Source organism: Elephas maximus, chromosome 18, assembly GCF_024166365.1.
Source record: "Elephas maximus indicus isolate mEleMax1 chromosome 18, mEleMax1 primary haplotype, whole genome shotgun sequence".
In the NCBI taxonomy this organism is placed as follows: Eukaryota; Metazoa; Chordata; class Mammalia; order Proboscidea; family Elephantidae; genus Elephas; species Elephas maximus.
Genome location: NC_064836.1, coordinates 8,977,863 through 9,005,025, shown reverse-complemented (window position 1 = coordinate 9,005,025; position 27,163 = coordinate 8,977,863). Strand labels below are relative to the sequence as shown.

Sequence of the window (27,163 nt, the reverse complement as noted above, 5' to 3'; positions counted from 1 at the left end):
CGGTAGGAGAAGTCCCCGGGAGGCAGTGACTGGTCTTGGAACGGGGAGAGCAGCGTCCCAGCCAGGGAACCATCCCGCCGGGATTTGGACTGGATGCAGGTATGGCATAAACACGGAGAGCTGCTCCACCCCCCTGAACTAACCCTGGGAGGGGGCCCAGTTGGGTCGCGCGGGCGGCGTGGGACGCCGGTAGGAGAAGTCCCCAGGAGGCAGCGACTGGTATTGGAGCGGGGAGCACAGCGTCCCAGCCGGGACACTTGGTCACGGCACAAGCACGGGGAGCTGCTCCACCCACCTGAACTAACCCCGGGAGGCGGCCCAACTGGTTCACGGAGGCAGCACGGCAACACGGCTGGAGGGACGAGAAGTCCCCGGGAGGCAGCGACTGATTTTGGAGTCGAGAGTGCACCGTCCCAGTAGGGGAGCCTTGACGCTGGGCATGGGGCTGGAAGCGGAGGATCTGACCGTGACTCCAGCAGGCCAGACCCCCCGGGGGCAATCTCCACACAGCCAGCACACATAGGCGACGCGCCCCACGGGAATCTCAGATATAATAGTCATTCCAAGCAAGACAAGCAACTCTGGCTATATTCTGAGGTGCTACTCTCCTATCGCTCTGTTCCCTCCCCCACCCTCCCCAGGAGGCTTCATTAACATCCGAATAGCCTGAGCCAGAGGGAGAACTCTGATAGGGATCTGACTGCATTTTTTTTTCAGCGGATTTTCTGGAAAAACTAGTTTCCCAGAGATGGCTCGGAGACAACAATCCATATCAAACCTCTTAAAGAAGCAGACCATGACAGCTTCTCCAAGCCCCCAAACAAAAGAATCAAAATCTTTCCCAAATGAAGATACAATCCTGGAATTATCAGATACAGAATATAAAAAACTAATTTACAGAATGCTTCAAGACATCACAAATGAAATAAGGCAAACTGCAGAAAAAGCCAAGGAACACACCGATAAAACTGTCGAAGAACTCAAAAAGATTATTCAAGAACATACTGGAAAAATTAATAAGTTGCAAGAATCCATAGAGAGACAGCATGTAGAAATCCAAAAGATTAACAATAAAATTACAGAATTAGACAACGCAATAGGAAGTCAGAGGAGCAGACTCGAGCAATTAGAATGCAGACTGGGACATCTGGAGGACCAGGGAATCAACACCAACATAGCTGAAAAAAAATCAGATAAAAGAATTAAAAAAATGAAGAAACCCTAAGAATCATGTGGGACTCTATCAAGAAGGATAACCTGCGGGTGATTGGAGTCCCAGAACAGGGAGGGGGGACAGAAAACACAGAGAAAATAGTTGAAGATCTCCTGACAGAAAACTTCCCTGACATCATGAAAGACGAAAGGATATCTATCCAAGATGCTCATCGAACCCCATTTAAGATTGATACAAAAAGAAGAACAGCAAGACATATTATCATCAAACTCACCAAAACCAAAGATAAACAGAAAATTTTAAAAGCAGCCAGGGAGAAAAGAAAGGTTTCCTTCAAGGGAGAATCAATAAGAATAAGTTCAGACTACTCAGCAGAAACCATGCAGGCAAGAAGGGAATGGGACGACATATACAGAACACTGAAGGAGAAAAACTGCCAGCCAAGGATCATATATCCAGCAAAACTCTCTCTGAAATATGAAGGCGAAATTAAGATATTTACAGATAAGCACAAGTTTAGAGAATTTGCAAAAACCAAACCAAAGCTACAAGAAATACTAAAGGATATTGTTTGGTCAGAGAACCAGTAATATCAGATATCAGCACAACACAAGGTCACAAAACAGAACGTCCTGATATCAACTCAAATAGGGAAATCACAAAAACAAACAAATTAAGATTAATTAAAAAAACAATACACATAACAGGGAATCATGGAAGTCAATAGGTAAAAGATCACAATAATCAAAAAGAGGGACTAAATACAGGAGGCATTGAACTGCTGTATGGAGAGTGATACAAGGCGATATAGAACAATACAAGTTAGGTTTTTACTTAGAAAAATAGGGGTAAATAATAAGGTAACCACAAAAAGGTATAACAACTCTATAACTCAAGATAATAGCCAAGAAAAACGTAACGACTCAACTAACATAAAGTCAAACACTATGAAAATGAGGATCTCACAATTTACTAAGAAAAACGCCTCAGCACAAAAAAGTATGTGGAAAAATGAAATTGTCAACAACACACATAAAAAAGGCATCAAAATGACAGCACTAAAAACTTATTTATCTATAATTACGCTGAATGTAAATGGACTAAATGCACCAATAAAGAGACAGAGAGTCACAGACTGGATAAAGAAACACGATCCATCTATATGCTGCCTACAAGAGACACACCTTAGACTTAGAGACACAAACAAACTAAAACTCAAAGGATGGGAAAAAATATATCAAGCAAACAATAAGCAAAAAAGAAGAGGAGTAGCAATATTAATTTCTGACAAAATAGACTTTAGACATAAATCCACCACAAAGGATAAGGAAGGACACTATATAATGATAAAAGGGACAATTGATCAGGAAGACATAACCGTATTAAATATTTATGCACCCAATGACAGGGCTGCAAGATACATAAATCAAATTTTAACAGAATTGAAAAGTGAGATAGATACCTCCACAATTATAGTAGGAGACTTCAACACACCACTTTCGGAGAAGGACAGGACATCCAGTAAGAAGCTCAATAGAGATACGGAAGATCTAATTACAATAATCAACCAACTTGACCTCATTGACTTATACAGAACTCTCCACCCAACTGCTGCAAAATATACTTTTTTTTTCTAGCGCACATGGAACATTCTCTAGAATAGACCACATATTAGGTCATAAAACAAACCTTTGCAGAGTCCAAAACATCGAAATATTACAAAGCATCTTCTCAGACCACAAGGCAATAAAACTAGAGATCAATAACAGAAAAACTAGGGAAAAGAAATCAAATACTTGGAAAATGAACAATACCCTCCTGAAAAAAGACTGGGTTATAGAAGACATTAAGCAGGGCATAAGGAAATTCTTAGAAAGCAACGAGAATGAAAATACTTCCTATCAAAACCTCTGGGACACAGCAAAAGCAGTGCTCAGAGGCCAATTTATATCGATAAATGCACACATACAAAAAGAAGAAAGAGCCAAAATCAGAGAACTGTCCCTACAACTTGAACAAATAGAAACTGAGCAACAAAAGAACACATCAGGCACCAGAAGAAAACAAATAATAAAAATTAGAGCTGAACTAAATGAATTAGAGAACAGAAAAACAATTGAAAGAATTAACAAGGCCAAAAGCTGGTTCTTTGAAAAAATTAACAAAATTCATAAACCATTGGCTAGACTGACTAAAGAAATACAGGAAAGGAAACAATCCGAATAAGAAACGAGAAGGACCACATCACAACAGAACCAAATGAAATTAAAAGAATCATTTCAGATTATTATGAAAAATTGTACTCTAACAAATTTGAAAACCTAGAAGAAATGGATGAATTCCTGGAAAAACACTACCTACCTAAACTAACACATTCAGAAGTAGAACAACTAAATAGACCCATAACAAAAAAAGAGATTGAAACGGTAATCAAAAAACTCCCAACAAAAAAAAGCCCTGGCCCGGACGGCTTCACTGCAGAGTTCTACCAAACTTTCAGAGAAGAGTTAACACCACTACTTCTGAAGGTATTCCAAAGCATAGAAAATGACGGAATACTACCCAACTCATTCTTTGAAGCCACCATCTCCCTGATACCAAAACCAGGTAAAGACATTACAAAAAAAGAAAATTATAGACCTATATCCCTCATGAACATAGATGCAAAAATCCTCAACAAAATTCTAGCCAATAGAATCCAACAACACATCCAAAAAATAATTCACCCTGATCAAGTGGGATTTATACCAGGTATGCAAGGCTGGTTTAATATCAGAAAAACCATTAATGTAATCCATCACATAAATAAAACAAAAGACAAAAACCACATGATCTTATCAATTGATGCAGAAAAGGCATTTGACAAAGTCCAACACCCATTCATGATAAAAACTCTTACCAAAATAGGAATTAAAGGAAAATTCCTCAACATAATAAAGGGCATCTATGCAAAGCCAACAGCCAATATCACTCTAAATGGAGAGAACCTGAAAGCATTTCCCTTGAGAACGGGAACCAGACAAGGATGCCCTTTATCACCGCTCTTATTCTACATTGTGCTGGAAGTCCTAGCCAGGGCAATTAGGCTAGACAAAGAAATAAAAGGTATCCGGATTGGCAAGGAAGAAGTAAAGTTATCACTATTTGCAGATGACATGATTATATACACAGAAAACCCTAAGGAATCCTCCAGAAAACTACTGAAACTAATAGAAGAGTTTGGCAGAGTCTCAGGTTATAAAATAAACATACAAAAATCACTTGGATTCCTCTACATCAACAAAAAGAACACCGAAGAGGAAATAACCAAATCAATACCATTCACAGTAGCCCCCAAGAAGATAAGATACTTAGGAATAAATCTTACCAAGGATGTAAAAGACCTATAGAAAGAAAACTACAAAGCTCTACTACAAGAAATTCGAAAGGATATACTTAAGTGGAAAAACATACCTTGCTCATGGATAGGAAGACTTAACATAGTAAAAATGTCTATTCTACCAAAAGCCATCTATACATTTAATGCACTTCCGATCCAAATTCCAATGTCATATTTTAAGGGGATAGAGAAACAAATCACCAATTTCATATGGAAGGGAAAGAAGCCCCGGATAAGCAAAGCACTACTGAAAAAGAAGAAGAAAGTGGGAGGCCTCACCTTACCTGATTTCAGAACCTATTATACAGCCACAGTAGTCAAAACAGCCTGGTACTGGTACAACAACAGGCACATAGACCAATGGAACAGAATTGAGAACCCAGACATAGATCCATCCACGTATGAGCAGCTGATATTTGACAAAGGACCAGTGTCAATTAATTGGGGAAAAGAAAGCCTTTTTAAGAAATGGTGCTGGCATAACTGGATATTCATTTGCAAAAAAATGAAACAGGACCCATACCTTACACCATGCACAAAAACTAACTCCAAGTGGATCAAAGACCTAAACATAAAGACTAAAACGATAAAGATCATGGAAGAAAAAATTGGGACAACCCTAGGAGCCCTAATACAAGGCATAAACAGAATACAAAACATTACCAAAAATGATGAAGAGAAACCCGATAACTGGGAGCTCCTAAAAATCAAACACCTATGCTCATCTAAAGACTTCACCAAAAGAGTAAAAAGACCACCTATAGACTGGGAAAGAATTTTCAGCTATGACATCTCCGACCAGCGCCTGATCTCTAAAATCTACATGATTCTGTCAAAACTCAACCACAAAAAGACAAACAAACCAATCAAAAAGTGGGCAAAGGATATGAACACACATTTCACTAAAGACGATATTCAGGCAGCCAACAGATACATGAGAAAATGCTCTCGATCATTAGCCATTAGAGAAATGCAGATTAAAACTACGATGAGATTCCATCTCACACCAGCAAGGCTGGCATTAATCCAAAAAACACAAAATAATAAATGTTGGAGAGGCTGCGGAGAGATTGGAACTCTCATACACTGCTGGTGGGAATGTAAAATGGTACAAGCACTTTGGAAATCTATCTGGCGTTATCTTAAACAGTTAGAAATAGAACTACCATACAACCCAGAAATCCCACTCCTGGGAATACACCGTAGAGATACAAGAGCCTTCATACAAACAGATATATGCACACCCATGTTTATTGCAGCTCTGTTTACAATAGCAAAAAGTTGGAAGCAACCAAGGTGTCCATCAACGGATGAATGGGTAAATAAATTGTGGTACATTCACACAATGGAATACTACGCATCGATAAAGAACAGTGACGAATCTCTGAAACATTTCATAACATGGAGGAACCTGGAAGGCATTATGCTGAGCGAAATCAGTCAGAGGCAAAAGGACAAATATTGTATAAGACCACTATTATAAGATCTTGAGTAATAGTAAACCTGAGAAGAACACATACTTTGGTGGTTACGAGGGGGGGAGGGAGGGAGCGGGAGGGAGGGAAGGTGGGAGAGGGTTTTTTATTGATTAATCAGTAGATAAGAAATGCTTTAGGTGAAGGGAAAGACAACACTCAATACATGGAAGGTCAGCTCAATTGGACTGGACCAAAAGCAAAGAAGTTTCCGGGATAAAATGAATGCTGCAAAGGTCAGCGGAGCAAGGGCGGGGGTCTGGGGAACATGGTTTGCAGGGACTTCTAAGTCAATTGGCAAAATAATTCTATTATGAAATCATTCTGCATCCCACTTTGAAATGTGGCGTCTGGGGTCTTAAATGCTAACAAGCGGCCATCTAAGATGCAGCAATTGGTCTCAACCCACCTGGAGCAAAGGAAAATGAAGAACATTAAGGCCACACGACAACTAAGAGCCCAAGAGACAGAAAGGGCCACAAGAACCAGAGACCTACATCATCCTGAGACCAGAAGAACTAGTTGGTGCCCGGCCACAATCGATGACTGCCCTGACAGGGAGCACAACAGAGGACCCCTGAGGGAGCAGGAGATCAGTGGGATACAGACCCCAAATTCTCATAAAAAGACCAAACTTAATGGTCTGACTGAGACTAGAGAAATCCCGGCGGCCATGGTCCCCAGACCTTCTGTTGGCACAGGACAGGAACCATCCCCGAAGACAACTCATCAGACATGAAAGGGACTGGTCAGCGCGTGGGAGAGAGACGCTGATGAAGAGTGAGCTAATTATATCAGGTGGACACTGGAGATTGTGTTGGGAACTCTTGTCTGGAGGGGGGATGGGAGGATAGAGAGAGAGAGAAGCCGGCAAAATTGTCACGAAAGGAGAGACTGAAAGGGCTGACTCAAGAGGGGGAGAGCAAGTGGGAGTAGGGAGTGAGATGTATGTAAACTTATATGTGACAGACTGATTGGATTTGTAAACGTTCACTTGAAGCTTAATAAAAGTTAATTAAAAAAAAAAAAAGTGAAATGGAGCCTAATAACTAGCTGTTGAACTTGACAGCTGGGGAGGCACTGACGACCTGATGGAGAGTAGTTGCAGCGAGGTGAGAGAAGTGAAGACTGGGCGTGAGAGTGAGGAGGAACGGAGACAGCAGGACTAGACTGCTCTTTCAGGAAGCTTGAGTGAGAAGAGTTGCTGAAGGAATGTATTTCTAATGGCCGAGAGAAGGCCATCTACAGAGATGCTTGGTGACATTATTAAGGAAAGTGGGTGGGGGTGTTTGGAAGACACAAAGAGCGTGTGCAGGTATGTGTGTGTGTGTGTATGTGTGTGTTGTCTAGGTTTCATAATTGAAACATTGGCTAAGACTGTGTTGTACTCCCCTAAGTATATATACTTTACCTCATTAATACTCTTACTGTCTTATGAGGTAAATCCATTAAAAACCCATTGCCATTGAGTTGATTCTGACTCATAGCGACCCTATAGGGCAAAGTAGAACTGCCCCTATAGGGTTTCCAAGGCTGTGATCTTTACAGAAGCAGAGTGCCATATCTTTTTCCCATTGGAGTGGCTGGTGGTTTCAAACCACCGACCTTTGGGTTAGCAGCTGAGCTCTTTATTCACTGCATCACCAGAACAGGCAGTCCCCGACCAACTTTTTGAGTTATGATGAACTGCACTTAAAACTGTCCTTTTTTTCTGAAAGACGACGATTGGATTTTTAAAGACACCGATAATAAAAGGCAGTAATACTGAAAAAAAAAAAAAAGTGAGGTATTCGACTTACATCAGAATCAACTTAAAACAGGGGCATCAGAAGGGAGTCGGAGAGTACCTGTACTATAATTCCCATTTACAAAGGGGAAAAAAATGAAAGCATAAAGCCATTAATTATCTTACACAGGGTCAGGGTGGAGCCAGGATTCAAAGCCAGGTAGTCATGATTATTTTGAGTTTTTTTAATGTCATAGAATGAATAATATTAAAATGATCATTCAGACTTTGACAGTACAATGGCTTTGTAGTTTCAAGTATTATTTTATTGTTCCCAAGTTATAGGTACCTGAATTGTATTTGAAAATCAAGACAGCCTTAATCTTTATTTTTTAAAAGCAGTACTGACTTAGAAAAAATTAATTTTCTTGTTTAGGAATACATATTAAAAAAAAAAAACCAACAGTACAGAAGTGTATACAGTACTGGAAGCCCCCCAACATTAAATGTTTCAATTTAAAATAATATTTTATTATAAATATAGTATGTGTTCATGGTAAAAAAAAAATAAAGAAAATTCAAGCTATGCAAAAAGCTGTAAATGAAAAGTGAAATTGCCTTACCCACCCAGGCTTTAGTCTTTCCCCCCATTTGTTTTTTGTTTTTTGTTTATGTTTCTTCAGTATATACACATATAACATTTTCTAATGCAAATGATAGACTGTACATACTGTTCTTTACTTTGTTTTTTTCTCTTAACAGTCCTTCTGTATCATTTAATAAAGGGCCTTCTGATCATTTTTTTTTATATCAGCATAGCGTTCCAATATGTATACCGTAATTTATTTACCAAATCCCTGTTAATGGACAGTTAAGATGTGTATGTTTTTTTGTTACTACTAATAATGCTATAATGAAAATAAGGGAGCCCTGGTGGTGTAGTGGTTAAGCACTCTGCTGCTAACCCACCAGCTGCTCTGTAGGAGAAAGAAGTGGCAGTCAACTTCGGTAAAGATTACAGCCTCGGAAACCATATGGGGCAGTTCTACTTGGTCCTATAGGGTTACTATGAGTTAGAATTGACTAAATGACAATGGATTTTTTGGTTTATGATGAAAATCTTTGCAGAATCATTGTAAATATATGTAGTTTCACAATATATAATTTTATATAAATATATATTTTTGTATAATTGGTCCTTCGTCTTTTGACATTGTGGTATATTTTTCTGTGTAAAGGTGTTTGTTTATATTCCTAACAGTCTTTCCTGGGGTGGCAATGGGTTTTAATGGCAAGCAATACTAACTTATAAATGGTTTTATTTTAGGCTGATACCATGTTAAAGATGGGCTTTCAACAGCAGGTGCTTGACATTTTGGAAAACGTTCCTAATGATTGTCAGACCATTTTGGTTTCAGCCACAATTCCAACTAGCATGGAACAACTAGCAAGCCAACTTCTGCAGAATCCTGTGAGAATTTCCACTGGCGAAAAGAACCTGCCTTGTTCCAATGTACGCCAGATTATTTTATGGATAGAAGAACCATCCAAAAAGAAAAAATTATTTGAAATCTTAAATGTGAGTCATTTAAGCAGTCACTTCAGTTTTGTAGATTGTGTGTGTGTATATGTATATATAATAATGAACCTGAGCACTTTATTAAAGCATACTCGTCTTCAAAGGCTGACTTACTGTAGCTAAGTAGATGCATTGCCGCCCCACAAAGTTTTACAAATCGAACCACTTTTGTGTACTGGAGATCGATGAAGTATTAATAGTAGAATTATTCTCCGCTTACTGTCCCTTCAGACATACAGAAGTGACCATGTCTCCCTGAAGCTTCACTACAGTTGCTAACTAGTCACTCTTGAATGATTCCTACATAAAGTAGCAGTGATGTGAATGATAGTAGCAATAAAGTTGCTTTTTTGCAACATCAGGAACCTTGCAGTGTCCCTAGGAGACTTGCAAATGTGAAGAAGTTCGACTTGTTCTGTCTGTTGCCAAGGTTACAACTGAATCTGGCCTTGAAATGTGTTGACTCTTTGTTACCCAGATTTCAAATAGTTCTTAGTAGCACTTTGTTCCTTTCATTCTTGTGCAGAACTTCTAACTGGGTCACATTTATATGTTATTGTTGTTAGGTGCTTGTTGAGTCGTTTCCGACTCATAGTGACCCTATGTGCAACAGCACAAAACACTGCCCAGCTCTGCGCCATCCTTACAGTTGTTATGCTTGAGCTTATTGTTGCAGCCAATGTGTCAGTCCACCTCATTGAGGGTCTTCCTCTTTTCTGCTGACCCTGTGCTTTGCCAAGCATAATGTCCTTCAGGGACTGATCCCTCCTGACGTGTCCAAAGTATGTAAGACGCAGTCTCACCATCCTTGCTTCTAAGGAGCATTCTGGTTGTACTTCTCCCAAGACAGATTTGTTCATTCATTTGGCAGTCCATGGTATATTCAATATTCTTCACCACCACCACAATTCAAAGGCATCAATTATGCTTTGGTCTTCCTTATTCATTGTCCAGGTTTGGCATGCATATGATAAGATTGAAAATACCATGGCCTGGGTCAGGCGCACCTTAGTCTTCAAGGTGACATCTTTGCTCTTCAGCACTTTAAAGAGGTCCTTTGCAGCAGATTTACCCAGTGCAATGTGACGTTTGATTTCTTGACTGCTGTTTCCATGGCTGTTGATTGTGGATCCAAGTAAAATGAAATTCTTGACAACTTCATTCTTTTCTCCGTTTATCATGATGTTGCTCATTGGTCCAGTTGTGAGGATTTTTGTTTCCTTTTTGTTGAGGTGCAATCCATACTGAACGCTGTGGTCTTTAATCTTCATTAGTAAGTGTTTCAAGTCATTTTCACTTTCAACAAGCAATGTTGTGTCATCTGCATAACGCAGGTTGTTAATGAGTCTTATTCTAATCCTGATGCCCCATTCTTTTTCATATAGTCCAGCTTCTTGTATTATTTGCTCAGCATACAGATTGAATAGGTATGGTGAAAGGATACAGCCCTGACGCACACCTTTCCTGACTTTAAACCAATCAATATCCCCTTGTTCTGTCTGAACAACTGCCTCTTGATCTATGTAAAGATTCCTTGTGAGCACAGTTAAGTGTTCTGGAATTCCCAGTCTTCACAGTGTTATCCATAATTTGTTATGATTGACACAATCAAGTGCCTTTGCATAGTCAATAAAACACAGGTAAACCTTCTGGTATTCTCTGCTTTCAGCCAGGATCCATCTGACATCAGCAGTGATATCCCTGGTTCCATGTCCTCTTCTGAATCCAGCCTGAATTTCTGGCAGTTCCATGTTGGTATACTGCTGCAGCCGCTTTTGAATGATCTTCAGCAGAATTTTGCTTGCATGTGATATTATGATATTATTCGATAATTTCCGCGTTCAGTAGGATCACCTTTCTTGGGAATAGACATAAGTATGGATCTCTTCCAGTCAGTTGGCCAGGAAGCTGTCTTCCATGTTTCTTGGCATAGACAAGTGAGCACCTCCAGCGCTGCATCTGTTTGTTGAAACATCTCAATTGATATTCCGTCAGTTCCTGGAGCTTTGTTTTTCGCCAATGCCTTCAGAGCAGCTTGGACTTCTTCCTTCAATACCATCGGTTCCTGATCATATGGTGCCTCGTGAAATGGTTGAACATCGACTTAATTCTTTTTGGTATAATGACTCTGTGTATTCCTTCCATCTTCTTTTGATGCATCTTCTGTCATTTACTGTTTTCCCCATAGACTCCTTCACTATTGCAACTAGTGAATTTTTCTTCATTTCTTTCAGCTTGAGAAATTCCGAGTGTGTTCTTCCCTGTTGGTTTTCCATCTCCAGCTCTTTGCACGTCATTGTAATACTTTACTTTGTCTTCTCGAGCCACCCTTTGAAATCTTCTGTTCAGTTCTTTTACTTCATCATTTCTTCTTTTGCTTTAGCTGCTCGATATTCGTGAGCAAGTTTTGGAGTCTCCTCTGATATCCATCTTGGTCTTTTGTTTCTTTCCTGTCTTTTAATGACCTCTTGATTTCTTCATGTTTGATGTCCTTGATGTCATTCCACAACTCGTCTGGTCTTCGGTCACTAGTGTTCAATGCGTCAAATCTGTTCTTGAGATGGTCTCTAAATTCAAGTGGGATATACTCAAGGTCATATTTTGGCTCTCGTGGACTTGCTTTGATTTTCTTCAGTTTCAGCTTGAACTTGCATATGAGCAATTGATGATCTGTTCCACAGTCGACCACTGGCCTTGTTCTGACTGATGATATTGAGCTTTTCCATCATCTCTTTGCACAGATGTAGTCACTTTGATTCCTGTGTGTTCCATCTGGCGAGGTCCGTGTATAGCTGCTGTTTATGTTGGTGAAAGAAGGTATTTGCAATGAAGAAGTCGTTGGTCTTGCAAAATTCTGTCAATCAATCTCTGGCATTGTTTCTGTCATCAAGGCCATATTTTCGAACTACCGATCCTTCTTTGTTTCCAACTTTCTCATTCCCATCACCAGTAATTATCAATGCATCCTGATTGCTTGTATGATCAATTCCAGACTGCAGCAGCTGATAAAAATCTCCTATTCATCTTTGGCCACAGTGGTTAGTGCATAAAATTGAATAATAGTCATGTTAAGTGGTCTTCCTTGTAGGCATATGGATATTATCCTATCATTGACAGCATTGTACTTTAAGATAGATCTTGAAATGTTCTTTTTGATGATGCATGCAACACCATTTCTCTTCAAGTTGTCATTCCCGGCGTTGTAGACTATATGATTGTCCGATTCAAAATGGCCAATACCAGTCCATTTCAGCTCACTAATGCCTAGGATGTCAATGTTTATGCGTTCCTTTTCATTTTTGACAATTTCCAATTTTCCTAGATTCATGTTTCATACATTCCATGTTCAGATTATTATTGGATGTTTGCAGCTGTTTCTTCTCATTTTGAGTCGTGCCACATCAGCAAATATAAGAATGGTTAAAATATGTTATATCCATAATTTAGTCTCAAAACAATTCAACTAATTTTTTTTAGTTTATTGTGCTTTAGGTAAAAGTTTACAGCCCAAATTAGTTTCTCCTTCAAAAATTTGTACACGATTTATTTTGTGACATTGGTTGCAGCATCCACATTGTATCAGCACTCTCCCCATTTCCCTCTCCACCCCAGGTTCCCTGTGTCCATTCCTCCAGTTTTCCTGTCCCATCTGCCTTCTCGACTTTGCCTTTGGGCAGGTGTTGCCAATTTGGTCTCATATAGTTGATTGAACTAAGAAGAACATTCCTCACGTGTGTTATTGTTTATTTTATAGGCCTGCCTAATCTTTGGCTGAAAGGTGGACTTTGGGAGTGGCTTCAGTTCTGAGTCAGCAGTGTGCCTGGGGACCATAGTCTTAGGGGTTCCTCCAGTCTCTGTCAGACCAGTAAGTCTGGTCTGTGTGTGTGTGTGTGTGAATTTGAATTTTGTTCCACATTTTTCTCCCTCTCTGTCTGGGACCCTCTATTGTGATGCCTGGCAGAGCAGTCAGTGGTGGTAGCCAGGCACCATCTAGTTGTGCTGGACTCAGGCTGGTGGAGGCTGTGGTTCATGTTGTCTCTTAGTCCTTTTGGACTAATATTTTTCTTGTGTCTTTGGTTTTCTTCATTTTCCTTTGTTCCAGATGGGATGGGACCAATAGATGTATCTTAGATGGCTGCTCGTGAACTTTTAAGATCCCAGATGCTACTTACCCAAGTAGGATGTAGAACATTTTCTTTATGGACTGTGTTGTGCCACTTGACCTAGATGTCCCCCGATATCATGGTTCCCAGCCCTTAGCCCCAGGAACCTGGTCCCTCAAGGTGTTTTTTTTTTTTAAATTTTTATTGTGCTTTAAGTGAAAGTTTACAAATCAAGTCAGTCTCTCACACAAAAACTCATATACACCTTGCTACACACTCCCAATTGCTCTCCCCCTAATGAGACAGCCCGCTCTCTCCCTCCACTCTCTCTTTTTGTGTCCATTTCGCCAGCTTCTAACCCCCTCCACCCTCTCATCTATCTCCTCTCCAGGCAGGAGATGCCAACACAGTCTCAAGTGTCCACCTGATCCAAGAAGCTCACTCCTCACCAGCGTCCCTCTCCAATCCATTGTCCAGTCCAATCTATGTATGAAGCGTTGGCTTTGAGAATGGCTCCTGTCCTGGGGCAATAGAAGGTCTGGGGGCCATGACCACTGGGGTCCCTCTAGTCTCAGTCAGACCATTAAGTCTGGTCTTTTTATGAGAATTTGGGGTCTGTATACCACTGCTCTTCTGCTCCCCCAGGGGTTCTCTGTTGTGTTCCCTGTCAGGGCAGTCATCGGTTGTAGCCAGGCACCATCTAGTTCTTCTGGTCTCAGGATGATGTCTCTGGTTCATGTGGTGTTTTGATATGTCTAGGAAGCTTCTATGACTTTTTCTTGGTCAAGTTGTGCTGACTTGCCATATATTGTGTGTTGTCTTTCCCTTCACCAAAGTTAACACTTGTCTAGTTAGTGATTTCCCCTCCCCAACCCTCCCCTTCCTTGTAACCATCAGAGATTGTTTTTTTCTGTGTGTAAATGTTTTCTTGAGTTTTTATAATAGTGGTCTCACACAATATTTGTCCTTTTGTGATTGACTTATATCACTCAGCATCATGCCCTCCAGATTCATCCATGCCGTGAGAGGTTTTGCGAACGGATTCATCATCATTCTTTATTGTTGCATAGTATTCCATTGCGTGTATGCCTGTAATTTGTTTATCCATTCATCTGTTGATGGGCACTTGGGTTGTTTCCATCTGTTTGCTGTTGTGAACAGTGCCACAGTGAACATGGATGTGCATATGTCTGTTCGTGTGATGGCTCTTGTTTCTCTAGGAGTGGGATTGCTGGATCTTACGGTATTTCTATTTCTAGCTTTTTAAGGAGACGCCATATCATTTATTTTCCTTAGTGGTTATACCGTTTTACATTCTCACCAGCAGTGCATAAAAGTTCCAATCTCTGCACAGCCTCTCCAACTTTTATTTTCTTCTGTTTTTTGATTAGTGCCAGTAATGTAGGGGTGAGAGGGTATCTCAGTACAGTTTTGATTTGCATTTCTACAGTGACTGGTGATTACGAGTATATCCTCATGTGTTTGTTAGCTGCCTGAATATCCTCTTTGATGAAGTGTCTGTGCGTATCCTTTGCCTGTTTTTTAGTTGAATTTTTTGTCTTTTTGTTGTTGAGATATTGAAGCATTCTATAGATTTTAGAGATTAGACCTTTGTCAGATAGGTCATAGCCAAAAAATTTTTCCTGGTTTGTAGGTTCTTTTTTATCCTTTTGGGGAAGTCTTTTGACAAACGTAAGTGTTTAATTTTTAGGAGCTTCTAGTTATCTAGTTTATCTTCTAGTGTTTTTGCATTGTTAGTTATGGTTTGTATCCTGTTAATGCCGTGTATTAGGGCCTCTGGCGTTGATACTGTTTTTTCTTCCACGATCTTGATTGTTTTGTGTTTATATTTTTAAAAGCACTTACGAGAATGTTTTTAGGTCCAGCTTTTGGTGGAAGTGTTTAGTAATAAATTGCTTTACCTAGCTCAGAATTCTGTGATGATCAAATGATTTTTTGTGTGTGTATGAAAACAGTGAAAAACTGTTTAAATGCAGGACTGGTTTTTCTTATTACAAAAAGACATTTATATGTAGAAATTATTCCTAAAGAATTATTTTTCTTCTTTCAACAATTTCAAGTAGTTTTTATATAAATGGTGGGGTGAGGGACTCAGTGTCTCTCTTGGCTTTCCTGTTCTTGAGAAATAGAATTTTTAAACTGTAAGTCTCTCAACAGATACTAGGTAAGTGAGTGATATGTGCACAGCATAGTTACTGTAAGATACATTATTAAGGTAACTGTGGCTTTTATTGACTTTTGAACAGTATTTATATCAATTGCACTTAAAATTTATGAATTTCTACTTTGGTGAGTAGCGTTTGGGGTCTTAAAAGCCTGTGAGTGGCCATCTAGGATATTCCACTAGTCCCACCCCTTTGGGAGCAAGGAAGAATGAAGAAAACTAAAGACCCAAGGGAAAGATTAGTCTAGAGGACTAATGGACCACATCCACCATGGCTTCCACCAGACTGAGTCCAATACAAGTAGATGGTGCCTGGCTACCACCACTGACTGCTCTGACAGGGGTTACAATAGAGGGTCCCAGACAGAGCTGGAGAAAAATGTGGTATTAAATTCTAACTCAGAAAGACCAGGCTTGCTGGCCTGACAGCCAGAGAGTATGGCCCCTGGATACCCTTTCAGTTCAGTAATGAGGCCACTCCTGAGGTTCACCCTTCAACCAAAGATTGAACAGGCCCATGGAACAAAACAGGACCAAAGGGGCTTACCAGCCCTGGGGCAAGGACTAAAAGGCAGGAGGGAACAGGAAAGCTGATAACAGGGAACCCAGGGTTGAGAAGGGAAAGTGTTTACATGTTGTGGGGTTAACCAGTGTCATACAACAATGTGTGTACTAACTGATAAAAAACTAGTCTGTTTTGTAAACCTTCATCTAAAGTTCAATTAAAAAAAAATTTATGAATTTTTTTGTAATACTAATGAAATGCTGGAGAAATGTGAAGGGCAATAGACTGTTTGGCTTCTCTTTGTGCATTTTTTTTTTTTTTAAATGCTCATTTTAACAGAATATGCTTTCTCTCCCCTTAACAATATTTATAAACCTATTGACAAGCAGCTTGTACTGAATGCTTTCAGAAAAATTTTCCATTGTAAATTATGTTACCTGACTAATTTAAATATATTTCCAATTTTTCAGGATAAGAAACTCTTTAAGCCTCCGGTGTTGGTCTTTGTGGACTGCAAGCTAGGAGCAGATCTGTTGAGTGAGGCAGTTCAGAAAGTCACAGGCCTCAAATGCATATCTATACATTCAGAGAAGTCACAGATAGAAAGGAAAAACATATTGAAGGTTTGACAATATTCCATATTCTTCTCTTCCCTGTAAACCTGTTTTGCCCTGTTTTCAAGAGACATCATATTACCAGCTAGCTTGTAAAGCAGACCTTGTTTTAATAACTCTAAAACTCTAGGCAAGCAGTGACTGAACTTAATTGTTCTCGTGCTCAGGTCTCATTGTTTTGGGCTTTATTGTCTTGAAAGCAATCAGCTTTGTTCTCTAAGGAGTGTGTACTAAATAGATTACTAATTTAGAATCCACCATTTCTGAAATCAGGTCAGTTTGGATTGGGGCAGAGCAGTAATTTACCTTTGGAAAAAGTTTGCCTGATTAAACTAATAGAATATATTTAATGGGGGTTGAGTGGAACTTGGGAGTCCCTGGGTGGTGCACACAGTTGAGCATTCAACTACTAAACAAAAGGTTGGGGGTTTGAACCCACCCATTGGCACCTCAGAAGAAAGGCCTGGTGACCTGCTTCCAAAAGCCATAGTCTTGAAAACCCTTGTGCTTGAATGGAGCACAGTTCTACTCTGAAAACATGATGTTGCCTTGAGTTGAAATTGACTCAATGGCAGCTGGTGATGATGGTGGGGAACTTAAGCCACATCACTTTTCAAGGATGCAAAGACCTTTACGTACTGAGAAGATACTGCAACAACAGTATTGAAGTAAGCATTGACTAGAAAACCACATAAAGTAAATTCTGCTGTAATGAATTTTGTTGCTTTTCTGGAAAGGGATTGCTCGAAGGAGACTATGAAGTTGTAGTGAGCACGGGAGTCCTGGGACGAGGCCTGGACTTGATCAGTGTCAAGCTAGTTGTCAACTTTGATATGCCTTCAAGCATGGATGAGTATGTGCATCAGGTAAAGAGGCCTTACATATTACCACCGTTTTGTTCATGAGGTTTTTCGGGCAAAGTGTTGTCAACATAATGTTAAGTAAAAAAAATTAGGACATAAAACATTATAAATTTTTGCTTTAAAATAGATATGGATATAAACTAAATTTAAAAAAAAAACTATGTGTATACCTGAAATGTATAGAAAAATGGCTGGAGGTAATAACCAAAAAAAGTTAATTAAAAAAAAATTAGTGGATTTTTGGTTTGTTTTTATTTTCTTTATTTTTCTTATTTTCGTTAGTCAGCATATTAATGGCTTTTGTAATCAGGAAAAAGAAAAAAAAAACTGTGTTTAAAAAGATTGTTTGAAGTTGATATATCTGGCCAAAATAAAATTGACCCTTCAGAGTATTTCTTTTTTTAGGAATCTTCATCTCCTCTCACTCTCTGTATTTGTTCTAGTCTTTCACCTTTTGAAATTTTCTTCCTTTCCTTTGCTGCCAAACATAACAATAGCTCTTCTTTCTAGCAGAAATAGAGCGGTCTCCCAGCGCCACGTTGTCTCACTGCCTCTGGCGTCATTTACCACCTCTTCAAGTAGAGCCTTTTTCCTTTCCCGTATTCCTAGAATCACCTCTGGATGCCACAGTTACTTGAATCACCCACTGAAATGCTCTCAGTGCCTTTAATGTGCTGTTGCTTTTATATTTACTTAGACTTAATAATACAGCAGTGTACCCCCTTTTTTGGCCCCACTTCATTGTTTACCTGTCCGTCAGGGAGTCGAGTGTTCTACAGGATTGTTTATTTTCTTTCAAACTTTTATTTTAACAACTTTAGATGGAAGTCCTTTTAAAATATTAAAAAACTTGTCTGCTTCTTAAACAGCATCTGCTGATTATAATGGTTTAACCGTTTCTTGATATCCCAAAGTCAACTCTGTGGCTCTTAATTATCCCCAGGACCCAGGCTATAATGCAATGAAGGCCTCAGGGATTGTTGAAGGATGTAGGGTTTCCTAAGTCTACTCAGAATGCCCCACGATTCCCGTGCTTATCTAGTTCTGTTGTTTCAATAATTGAAGTGCACGTACCCACGATAACATATAACTCAGATAGCAAAAGATATAAAATGCAAAGTCAGTCTTTTTTCCATCCCCTCAGTCCTACCCTTGAGTGGTTACCAGTTAACTGTGCAGAGAATATAAATGCATATAGATGTGTGTGCGTATCCTTTTATATTCTTTACGTAAATGGAACCATATCAGACCGACCGTTACACACCTTGCTTTCTTTGTTAAATATATATTAGACAGCTTTGTTTATCATTGTACGTAATAGCTGCTACTTAATACATGGTAACATCTATTGAGGAGTCCCTGGGTGGCGCACACGGTTAAGCACTCAACTACTAGCTGAAAGGTTGGCGGTTCGAACCCACCCAGAGGCACCTTGGTACAATTTTGTCACATGATTAAATAAATCAGATAATAATAAAGGTCAGAATAAAAAATGGCATTCCTTTGGCTCACTTCTCTCCAGTCTTATTATCTAGAGACGACTCCTGTCAACTTTTTTAGAGATTTCTCTTGCAATTAAAAAAATTCTCTACATGTTGGCAGGAACCATCCATTCATTTAAATGTTTCCAAATAAATTGTACATTTCAATTAAGGGGCAGAAATTGACTATGATTGTCTATTTTCCTCCCTCTTCTGAAGAGTTTCTCAGTAGATTTTTATTACTGTACTTTTACACAAATAGCATACACCTTCTATGTTTGTCAACCATGCCCCCCGCCCAGATATTTTCGCAAATGTGCTATACTGATTTTTTTTTACAGCAACATGTAAAAAAAATTAGCATATCGGTGCTTATGAAAATACCTGTGGGCGATAGGGCATGGTTGGCAAATGTAGAAGGCGCACGTTAATTGTATAACAGTACAGAATATATTTGGAGACAAATTGATTTTGTTCTTTGTTATGAGTCTTCATCATGAATTTGTGTCAATTTGATTCTGTCAAAGTGAGAAATAACTTTATGTAAAAATTAAATAATTGAAATCTCACATTCCAAGGCACTTAAGTGCTCTAAAGCAAATAGTTCTGTTGTGGTTAATGCAAGGATTTTCAAAATATTTGACCTTGGCCCCCTACAGTAGGAAACATCTTTATGTTATGACCCCCGACACACACACACACACACACACACACACCCATACAACTGAAATGCAAGTTTTACAAACAGTACTTGCTGTATTTGATCACTCTCATTTATTTTGTTCTACTTCATTAAAAATATGCTGATGACATCCCACTAAGTTGATTTCACAAGTACATTGAGATCCACAGATTGAAAAATGGTATCAGAATGAATGTTAATCTTAGTAAAGCTTCTTTAAATAATAGTCTTTACTTTCTTTCAGAGGCATTAAGATTTTCTAAATATATTTTGAAAACATCCTTTGCATTTCATTTCAGGTCGGAAGAGTGGGAAGATTAGGGCAGAGAGGAACAGCTATTACTTTCATCAATAACAATTCGAAAAGACTTTTCTGGGATATTACAAAAAGGGTAAAACCCACGGGAACCATTCTTCCCCCACAGCTACTCAATTCCCCTTACCTTCATGACCAGAAGAGAAAGGAACAGCAGAAAGGTAAACAGGCACAGAGCAATCTGGTTACAGGAGCTAATCTTATGGACATTATTAGAAAACATGATAAAAGCAATTCTCAAAAATGATTTGTTCTGCCACTTCAGATAATTTTTTTTTTGTATTGTTAGCAAAATTTCTGTATATTATTACTGTATGATATTTGAGTAAATGGGACAGGTACATGAACTAAAAAACTTTATGGTATGATTTTTAAAAATTTAACCGAATATAAAACTTTCACGGCGAAGTTGTATTTATTTCCCTTCTTAATTCTCATAAATTAAAAACAGCTTCAGAAAATTAATTGCTAAATAAATTTTTTTTTCTGTTTTTGAAGAACCCTTTTTTTTTAAAAAAAAAAAAATTTTTATTTTCAATAAATACTTCACAGAGCTTACTCTCAGAACCAGAAACCTCCACAGCAAGGAGTCTGCCTCAGAATTTTTTTAGTATTCCATTGGTGCTTGGATTATTGTTGAAAGTAAACGATGGGATCTAGAAGAAATCTAGAACTTTTTTAAAAGATAAATATGAAATATGTATTTTTTTATTCTTGGTTGTTTTCCCTTCAGCTTGGTGTCTTAGTTATCTAGTGCTGCTATAACGGAAATACCACAAGTGGATGGTTTCAACAAACAGAAGTTTTTTCTCTCACAGTCTAGTAGGCTAGAAGTCCAGATTCAGGGCATCAGCTCCAGGGGAAGGCTTTCTCTCTCTCTCGGCTTTGGAGGAAGGTCCTTGTCATCAGTCTTCCCATGGACTAGGAGCTTCTCGGCACAGGACCCCAGGTCCAATGGATGCACTATTTTCCTGGCTCTTGTTTCTTGGTGGTATGAGGTCCCCTGTCTCTCTGCTCCCTTTTGTCTTTTGTATCTCAAAAGAGATTGATTTAAAAAGCAACCTAATCTAGATTGGATCATGGCCTCATTAACATAACTGCCTCTAATCCTGCCTCATTAACATATAGAGGTAGGATATACAACACGTAGGCAAATCACATCAGATCACAAAATGGTGGACATTCACACAGTACTGAGAATCGTGGCCTAGCCAAGTTGACACAGTTTTGGGGGACACAATTCTATCCATAACAAATGTTTTTTATATTCAATATAAAAAAAAAAATGTCGAATTATGTCAACATTACTTTGCTATTATAGTTTTGTGTTAATGTCACTTTGCTAATTCAATTAGTAATTTCAAATACTGGAAGGATGGTTAGGTGTTTTGCTTTGATAATTCTATACTTTCATTTCTTTAAAAATTGTTAGTGTCAAATTACTTGGGAAATTTAGATACTCAGCAAATTTTGGTGTTTGTGCTTTATAGCCTCAGCATTCTCCCCAAGCCAATTAGAGACTAGTGTCTCAGTGTAGGTGGTTTCTTAGTGTCGTCTCCACCCAAAGGAGAGAATGAGGTCAGAGGTTTTCCAAAGAGTGTATGAACCCTCAGGACTCCGGCTTCCATCTTTTTTCTTCTCCCCCTTTCTGTTTGTAGCATAACTGTCGAGAGGTGAGTATGTTTGATTTCAAGGAAACAAGGACCAGGCAACTATTAAGGTGCCAGAGCCCTGTAGCAGAGGTACACTGAGAGGCTGAAGGCTGATGGGTCAGCCTAGGGGAGGAGGAGTGAGGCCAGAGCTGGGGGCATTTGTAAGGGCATGCGTAGGAGTGCATTTAACTAGCTCCCCTCCCTGTACCCAGAGGAAGGTGAAATAATGAGAAGTTGGACAAAAGATACTAAACATTCACTTAACCACAGGGTTTTTTTTTTTTTTTCATCATGAGTGCTTTGAAAAAATTTGAGCTACTATTGCAATTGAAAAGTAAAATTGGACAATTTTTGGGAGGAGTCATTGGCCAGAATCATATTGCCTCTGGGGAAAAATTTAATCTTTTGTGTTAACAGTGAGTATCTTTGGGGAGTGGATTTGAGGGTGGTGGGACTATGGAGGCTTTTATTTAGGCATTTTCCAGGAGATATCTGCAGTGTTTGTACTTTTTACACCTTGCATATAAATTATAATTGGTATTGGGGAAAAAACGGAGTTTTACAATTTTGGTATTTTAAGACCTCTGTTAGATTTCACCCCGTGGAACCAGCGATCAAGAAATCAAATGATGCGTTGCATTGGGCAAATTTGCTGCAAAAGATCTCTGTAAAATGTTTAAAGACAAAGATATCACTTTGAGGACTAAGGTGTGCCTGACCCAAGCCATAACATTTTCAGTCGCCTCATATCCCTGGTGGCATAGTGGTTAAGTGGTATGGCTGCTAACCAAGAGGTTGGCAGTTCAAATCCACCAGGTGCTCCTTGGAAACTCTATGGGGGCAGTTCTGTTCTGTTCCACAGGGTCGCTATGAGTCAGAATCGACTCGACGGCAGTGGGTTTGGTTTTTTGGTCTCGTATGCATGTGAAAACTGGACAATGAATAAGACCAAAGAAGAATTGATGCCTTTGACTTGTGGTGTTGGTGAAGAATATTGAATATACCATGGACTGCCAGAACGAGCAAATCTATCTTGGAAGATATACAGCCAGACTGTTCCCTTAGAAGGGAGTATGGCGAGACTTTGTCTCACGTACTTTGGACGTATTATCAGAAGAGACCAGTCCCTGGAAAAGGACAACATACTTGGTAAGGGAGAGGGCCAGCGAAAAAGAGGAAGACCCTCAACAAGATGAATTGATGGAATTGACACAGTGGCTGTAACAACGGGTTCAAACACAGCAGCGATTGTGAGTATGGCGCAGAACGAGGCCAGTGTTTCGTCATGTTGTACATACGGTCGCTATGAATCGGAACCGACTCAACGGCACCTAACAACAACAATATATTTAAACAAAAATAAATAATGTTGTTCTGTAACGTAACCTCATTGGTTAGCATCATTTGCTGGTAGTCTGGCTTCTTTCCCCACCACTGTGGCTCACACTGGTCTTTCAGTCGTTTCCAATGACCTTGTTATAACCAAACCTCTCGGCTCTCATTTTAAATGTTTCTTGCATTACTGAGCACGCTCTTTGAAAGTCTCACTTTCGTCAGGCAGCAAAGTAGGTAGTGATAGGGGAAAGAGCCCCTAATTCACAGGTTCATTGTGAAGATTAAATACAGTTGCCTTATATAAAGTACCCAGTAGGGAACAAGTTGAACCAGTTGCCGTCCAGTCAGTCCCAACTCATGGCATCCCCATGTGTGTCCGAGTAGAGCTGTGCTCCGTAGGGTTTTCAGGGCTGAGTTTTCCGAAGTAGATTGCCAGGCCAATTTTTGAGGTGCCCCCCAGTATTCGATCTTTCATTTAGCAGCAGAAGCATTAACTGTTCATCTCATCCAGGGACTCTTCTGGTAGCGTAGTGGTTAAGAGCTCGGCTGCTAACCAAAAGGTTGGCAGTTCAAGTCCACCAGCTGCTCCTTGGGAACCTTATGGGGCAGTTCTACTTTGTCCTATAGGGTCACCATGAGTCGGAACCTAACAACGACAAGGACTCCCCTAATAGGGTAGAAGCCAGATATTAATGTCCTTCTCCCTTCCGTCCTTCCTTCTCATTAAACAATCTTTGAACTTTTCTTATTGGTTCTTCCTGCTTCTCTAAGTCTCAGCTATTAGCCTTTTGCTTATTCCTTAAGGTCTTTCTTTCCCTTGGTGACCTGTTCCTTCTCTCACATCTCTGTTCCTCTATCACTCAGGGTACAAGAATGCCGTGGCTTTCTTGCTTCTGTTTTACAAACCAAGACGTTACAATTTTTGTTGGACTTGGTCCCAGTATTGCTAATACTTTTTTTCAGTTAAAGATGGTATTTTTTAAAAGCTACCGTCTACTATCATCATCATTTCATGAGAGAAAGAACATGTAATATAAAACAAGAAAGAAGGGGATACTCTCTGAATAAGGGGCAGTTTTTCCCAGAACGGACAGATGACAATCTTCCACCAATATACTGTATTATGAAAACTTAATATATTTTTGTCAAATTCATGCAGTTTGAAATTTTAATTAGCTGAAAAAACTAATCATATGTACGGTCAGACATTTATTTTACCGCTTCTAGTAATCGTATTACATGACAGAGGTGAAAATCAATTTTGGAGGTTTTTTTTGCTGCATCAAAGCAAACATCTTTTATATATCAGACATCTTAATGCTTGAAATTGTGACTTTTAGACTGCAATATTTGTGCTACTTTGTAAGATCTTTTCAGTGCCATTCTATTAGTATTCTAATAACCAAGTACATTTTTCAATTCAAGTTTTTTTTTTTTCAAAAAGTTAAAAATTTTTGTGGTTTCATAACATCTTTACAAAGAACATTGCCATGTATTTAAACTATGACTAATACCGATTAATTAATTTCAGTAAATCTAAGCTGAATCCATGAACTATCACTTTTCTGATAAAGCTACACTATTTTCTTTTGACAGGCTGAATGTTGCTCAGGTAATGCTCTTTGGTGCAGCTAATACCAGCCTCTTTTTGTTGTAGATTCTATTCAACACAACACAAAATTGCTCCATAAATTTAGGTAGCTATGGTACAGGAGGTGACACGTCATCCAAGGTGACTTTGCTGGCAGCCATGAGTAAACCAACTCTGGACAGATAGGACTCCAAGGCACACTTAGAATGACCCAAGAGGCTCTGAGGCCATGAGGTGGAAACCAAGCAATGATAACTAAGTGAATACAGTTCTCACTCTACCATTAGTGTGAGGACCTGCTTTGGAGTTATTTTTTATGATGTCTGGCACATTTGGTGTATTTTGACAGAATTACAAATAAACACAAGACAAAGTATATGTAAATGTATAGTAATTTTTAAAATTGACTAAATTTTAGCTTTATGAAAAATTTACATTTCATCCTCATGTTTCTGATTTCATCTCAGAAAGCTGAAAACTTGACAAAGGTGTTTGCAAGTAACTGGATTCCAGTTATAGCTCTACCATTTTTTTTTTTAATGGTGCAGATTACTATCTCTCATCTTTTACTTTGCTCATCTATAAAACGATATGATTTGCTCTAAGGTTCTCTGAGGTCTTTCCAAATCTCCATTTTCTATTCTTCATACTTTTAAATATCTAGCTCCATGTCTAGAATTTGTTTCAGAGTAATACGGGGTGTCTGGGGAGAGTGGGTGGGGAGTATGGATGGAACAAGATTGGTCAAAATCGTTATTGAAGCCAGGTTATGGGGATGTTTATTAGTATTTAGCCTACATTTGATGTATTTTAAATATTCCATAATAAAAACTTTGATGTATGGAATTATGTGTGCCCTAGCCACATATCTTCAACTTTGCACTGAACTTTCTGGCTTGAATACTTAGAGCATCACCTCCCAAATTTATCGTTTTCTTTACAAAAAGTGTAATTCCTCTTTTTGGTCTTGCCTGTTGCCTCTGGTGCTAACAGCCCCAGGCCATGCTCAAAATCATCCTGTCATCACTGACTCATTTCTCTTCTCACTCTTCATATCTGCTTTGTCACCAAATCCTGTTCTTTCAAAATGTCTACATTCTCATGCTGCCACTAAGCCCAGAACTCTGTCACCTCAAATCTAAATTTTAGTAACCCACTAAAAACCCACTGCCGTCGAGTCGATGCCGACTCACAGCGACCCTATAGGACAGAGTAGAGCTGCCCCACAGAGTTTCCAAGGGGCGCCAATTTTAGTGGCAGTCACCAAATTGGCCGTTTTAACTCTGGGACCTCCTGTCCCTACCCCCACAATATCCTTCCACTCCAGGGCAAGGGGAATATTTTTATAGTAGAATTTTGCTGCCTCTCTGGTAAGCGTCCATGGACATATACATGGACAATGAATAAGGAAGACCAAAGAAGAATTGATGTGTTTAAATTATGGTGTTGGCAAAGAATACTGAATAAACCATGCACTGTCAGAAGAACAAATCTGGCTTGGAAGAAGTACAGCCAGAATGTTCCTTAGAAGGGAGGATGGTGAGACATCACGTCATGTATTTTGGACCTATTATCAGGAGGGACCAGTCCTGGAGGAGGACATTTTTCTTGGTAAGGTAGAGGTTCAGGGAAAAAGAGGAAGGCCCTCAATGATTGACACAGTGGCTGCAACGATGGGCTCCGCTATATAGAAATGATTGTGAGGATGGCGCATGACTGGGCAGCATTTCATTCTGTTGCATGTAGGGTCGCTGTAAGAACCAAGTCGATGGCACCTAACAACAACTGGTATTTTCTTGCTCAGAAACCTTCAGCAGCTCCCTGTTGACAGTGTCATCAAATCTGAGTTCTGAGGAGTGTGAAGGCCCACCATCATGGAAGTCTGTTTTACTTTACAGCCTTTCCCTGCACTCCCCAGCCTGGCTTTCTCTGTATCCCATAACAGTACCAGACGTGGTTGTTGAAGGACTAACAATTCATCAGAACTCCCATGAATATGTTCACGATACAAATATAATTAACTGCTGGCAATCAGGAATTAATGTGTCACTGATGAGCTCTGAACTGTCCAGCCCAACTGAAGGAAACAATTGCCAATAGACAGTTTTAATTAATGAGGGGGAATGTGTTTAGCATTTTCCTTTATATTACGATAGTAGAGAATTCTGAAACGAGGGCAGCATTTTAGAACTGACAAAGCTGCTATGACATATGAGGCAACTAAGTCAATTTAAAAGAGCCCTGGTGGCACAGTAGTTAAGGCACTTGGCTGCTAACTGGGAGGTCTTCGATTCCAACCTAACAGCAGCTCTCATCTGGAGAAAGCTGTGACAGTCTGCTTTCCTAAAGATTTACATCCTTGGAAACCCTATGGGGGCAGTTCTGCTCTGTCCTATTGGGTGACTTTGAGTCAGCAACATGTAAAGAAAAATTGGTGTAGCAGTGCTTATGAAAATACCTCATGGGGGAGGTTGCACATTATCTGCGTAAAAAATACAGTAGT

The 27,163-nt window shown here is 39.4% G+C and overlaps 1 protein-coding gene across 2 annotated transcripts in view; it reads left to right on the top strand.

The window, feature by feature from the left end:
• DDX59 (DEAD-box helicase 59) overlaps positions 1-24,056 on the top strand; it is a 38,285-nt gene extending 14,229 nt beyond the window's left edge. For both annotated transcript variants that reach the window (XM_049858410.1, XM_049858409.1), the window contains exons 5-8: positions 9,082-9,333; positions 16,597-16,749; positions 17,478-17,606; positions 20,066-24,056. In XM_049858410.1, the coding sequence (XP_049714367.1) occupies positions 9,082-9,333; positions 16,597-16,749; positions 17,478-17,606; positions 20,066-20,329 (798 nt within the window). In that variant the 3' untranslated portion in view covers positions 20,330-24,056. The remainder of the gene's footprint in view (positions 1-9,081; positions 9,334-16,596; positions 16,750-17,477; positions 17,607-20,065) is intronic.
• Positions 24,057-27,163: the final 3,107 nt, after the last annotated feature.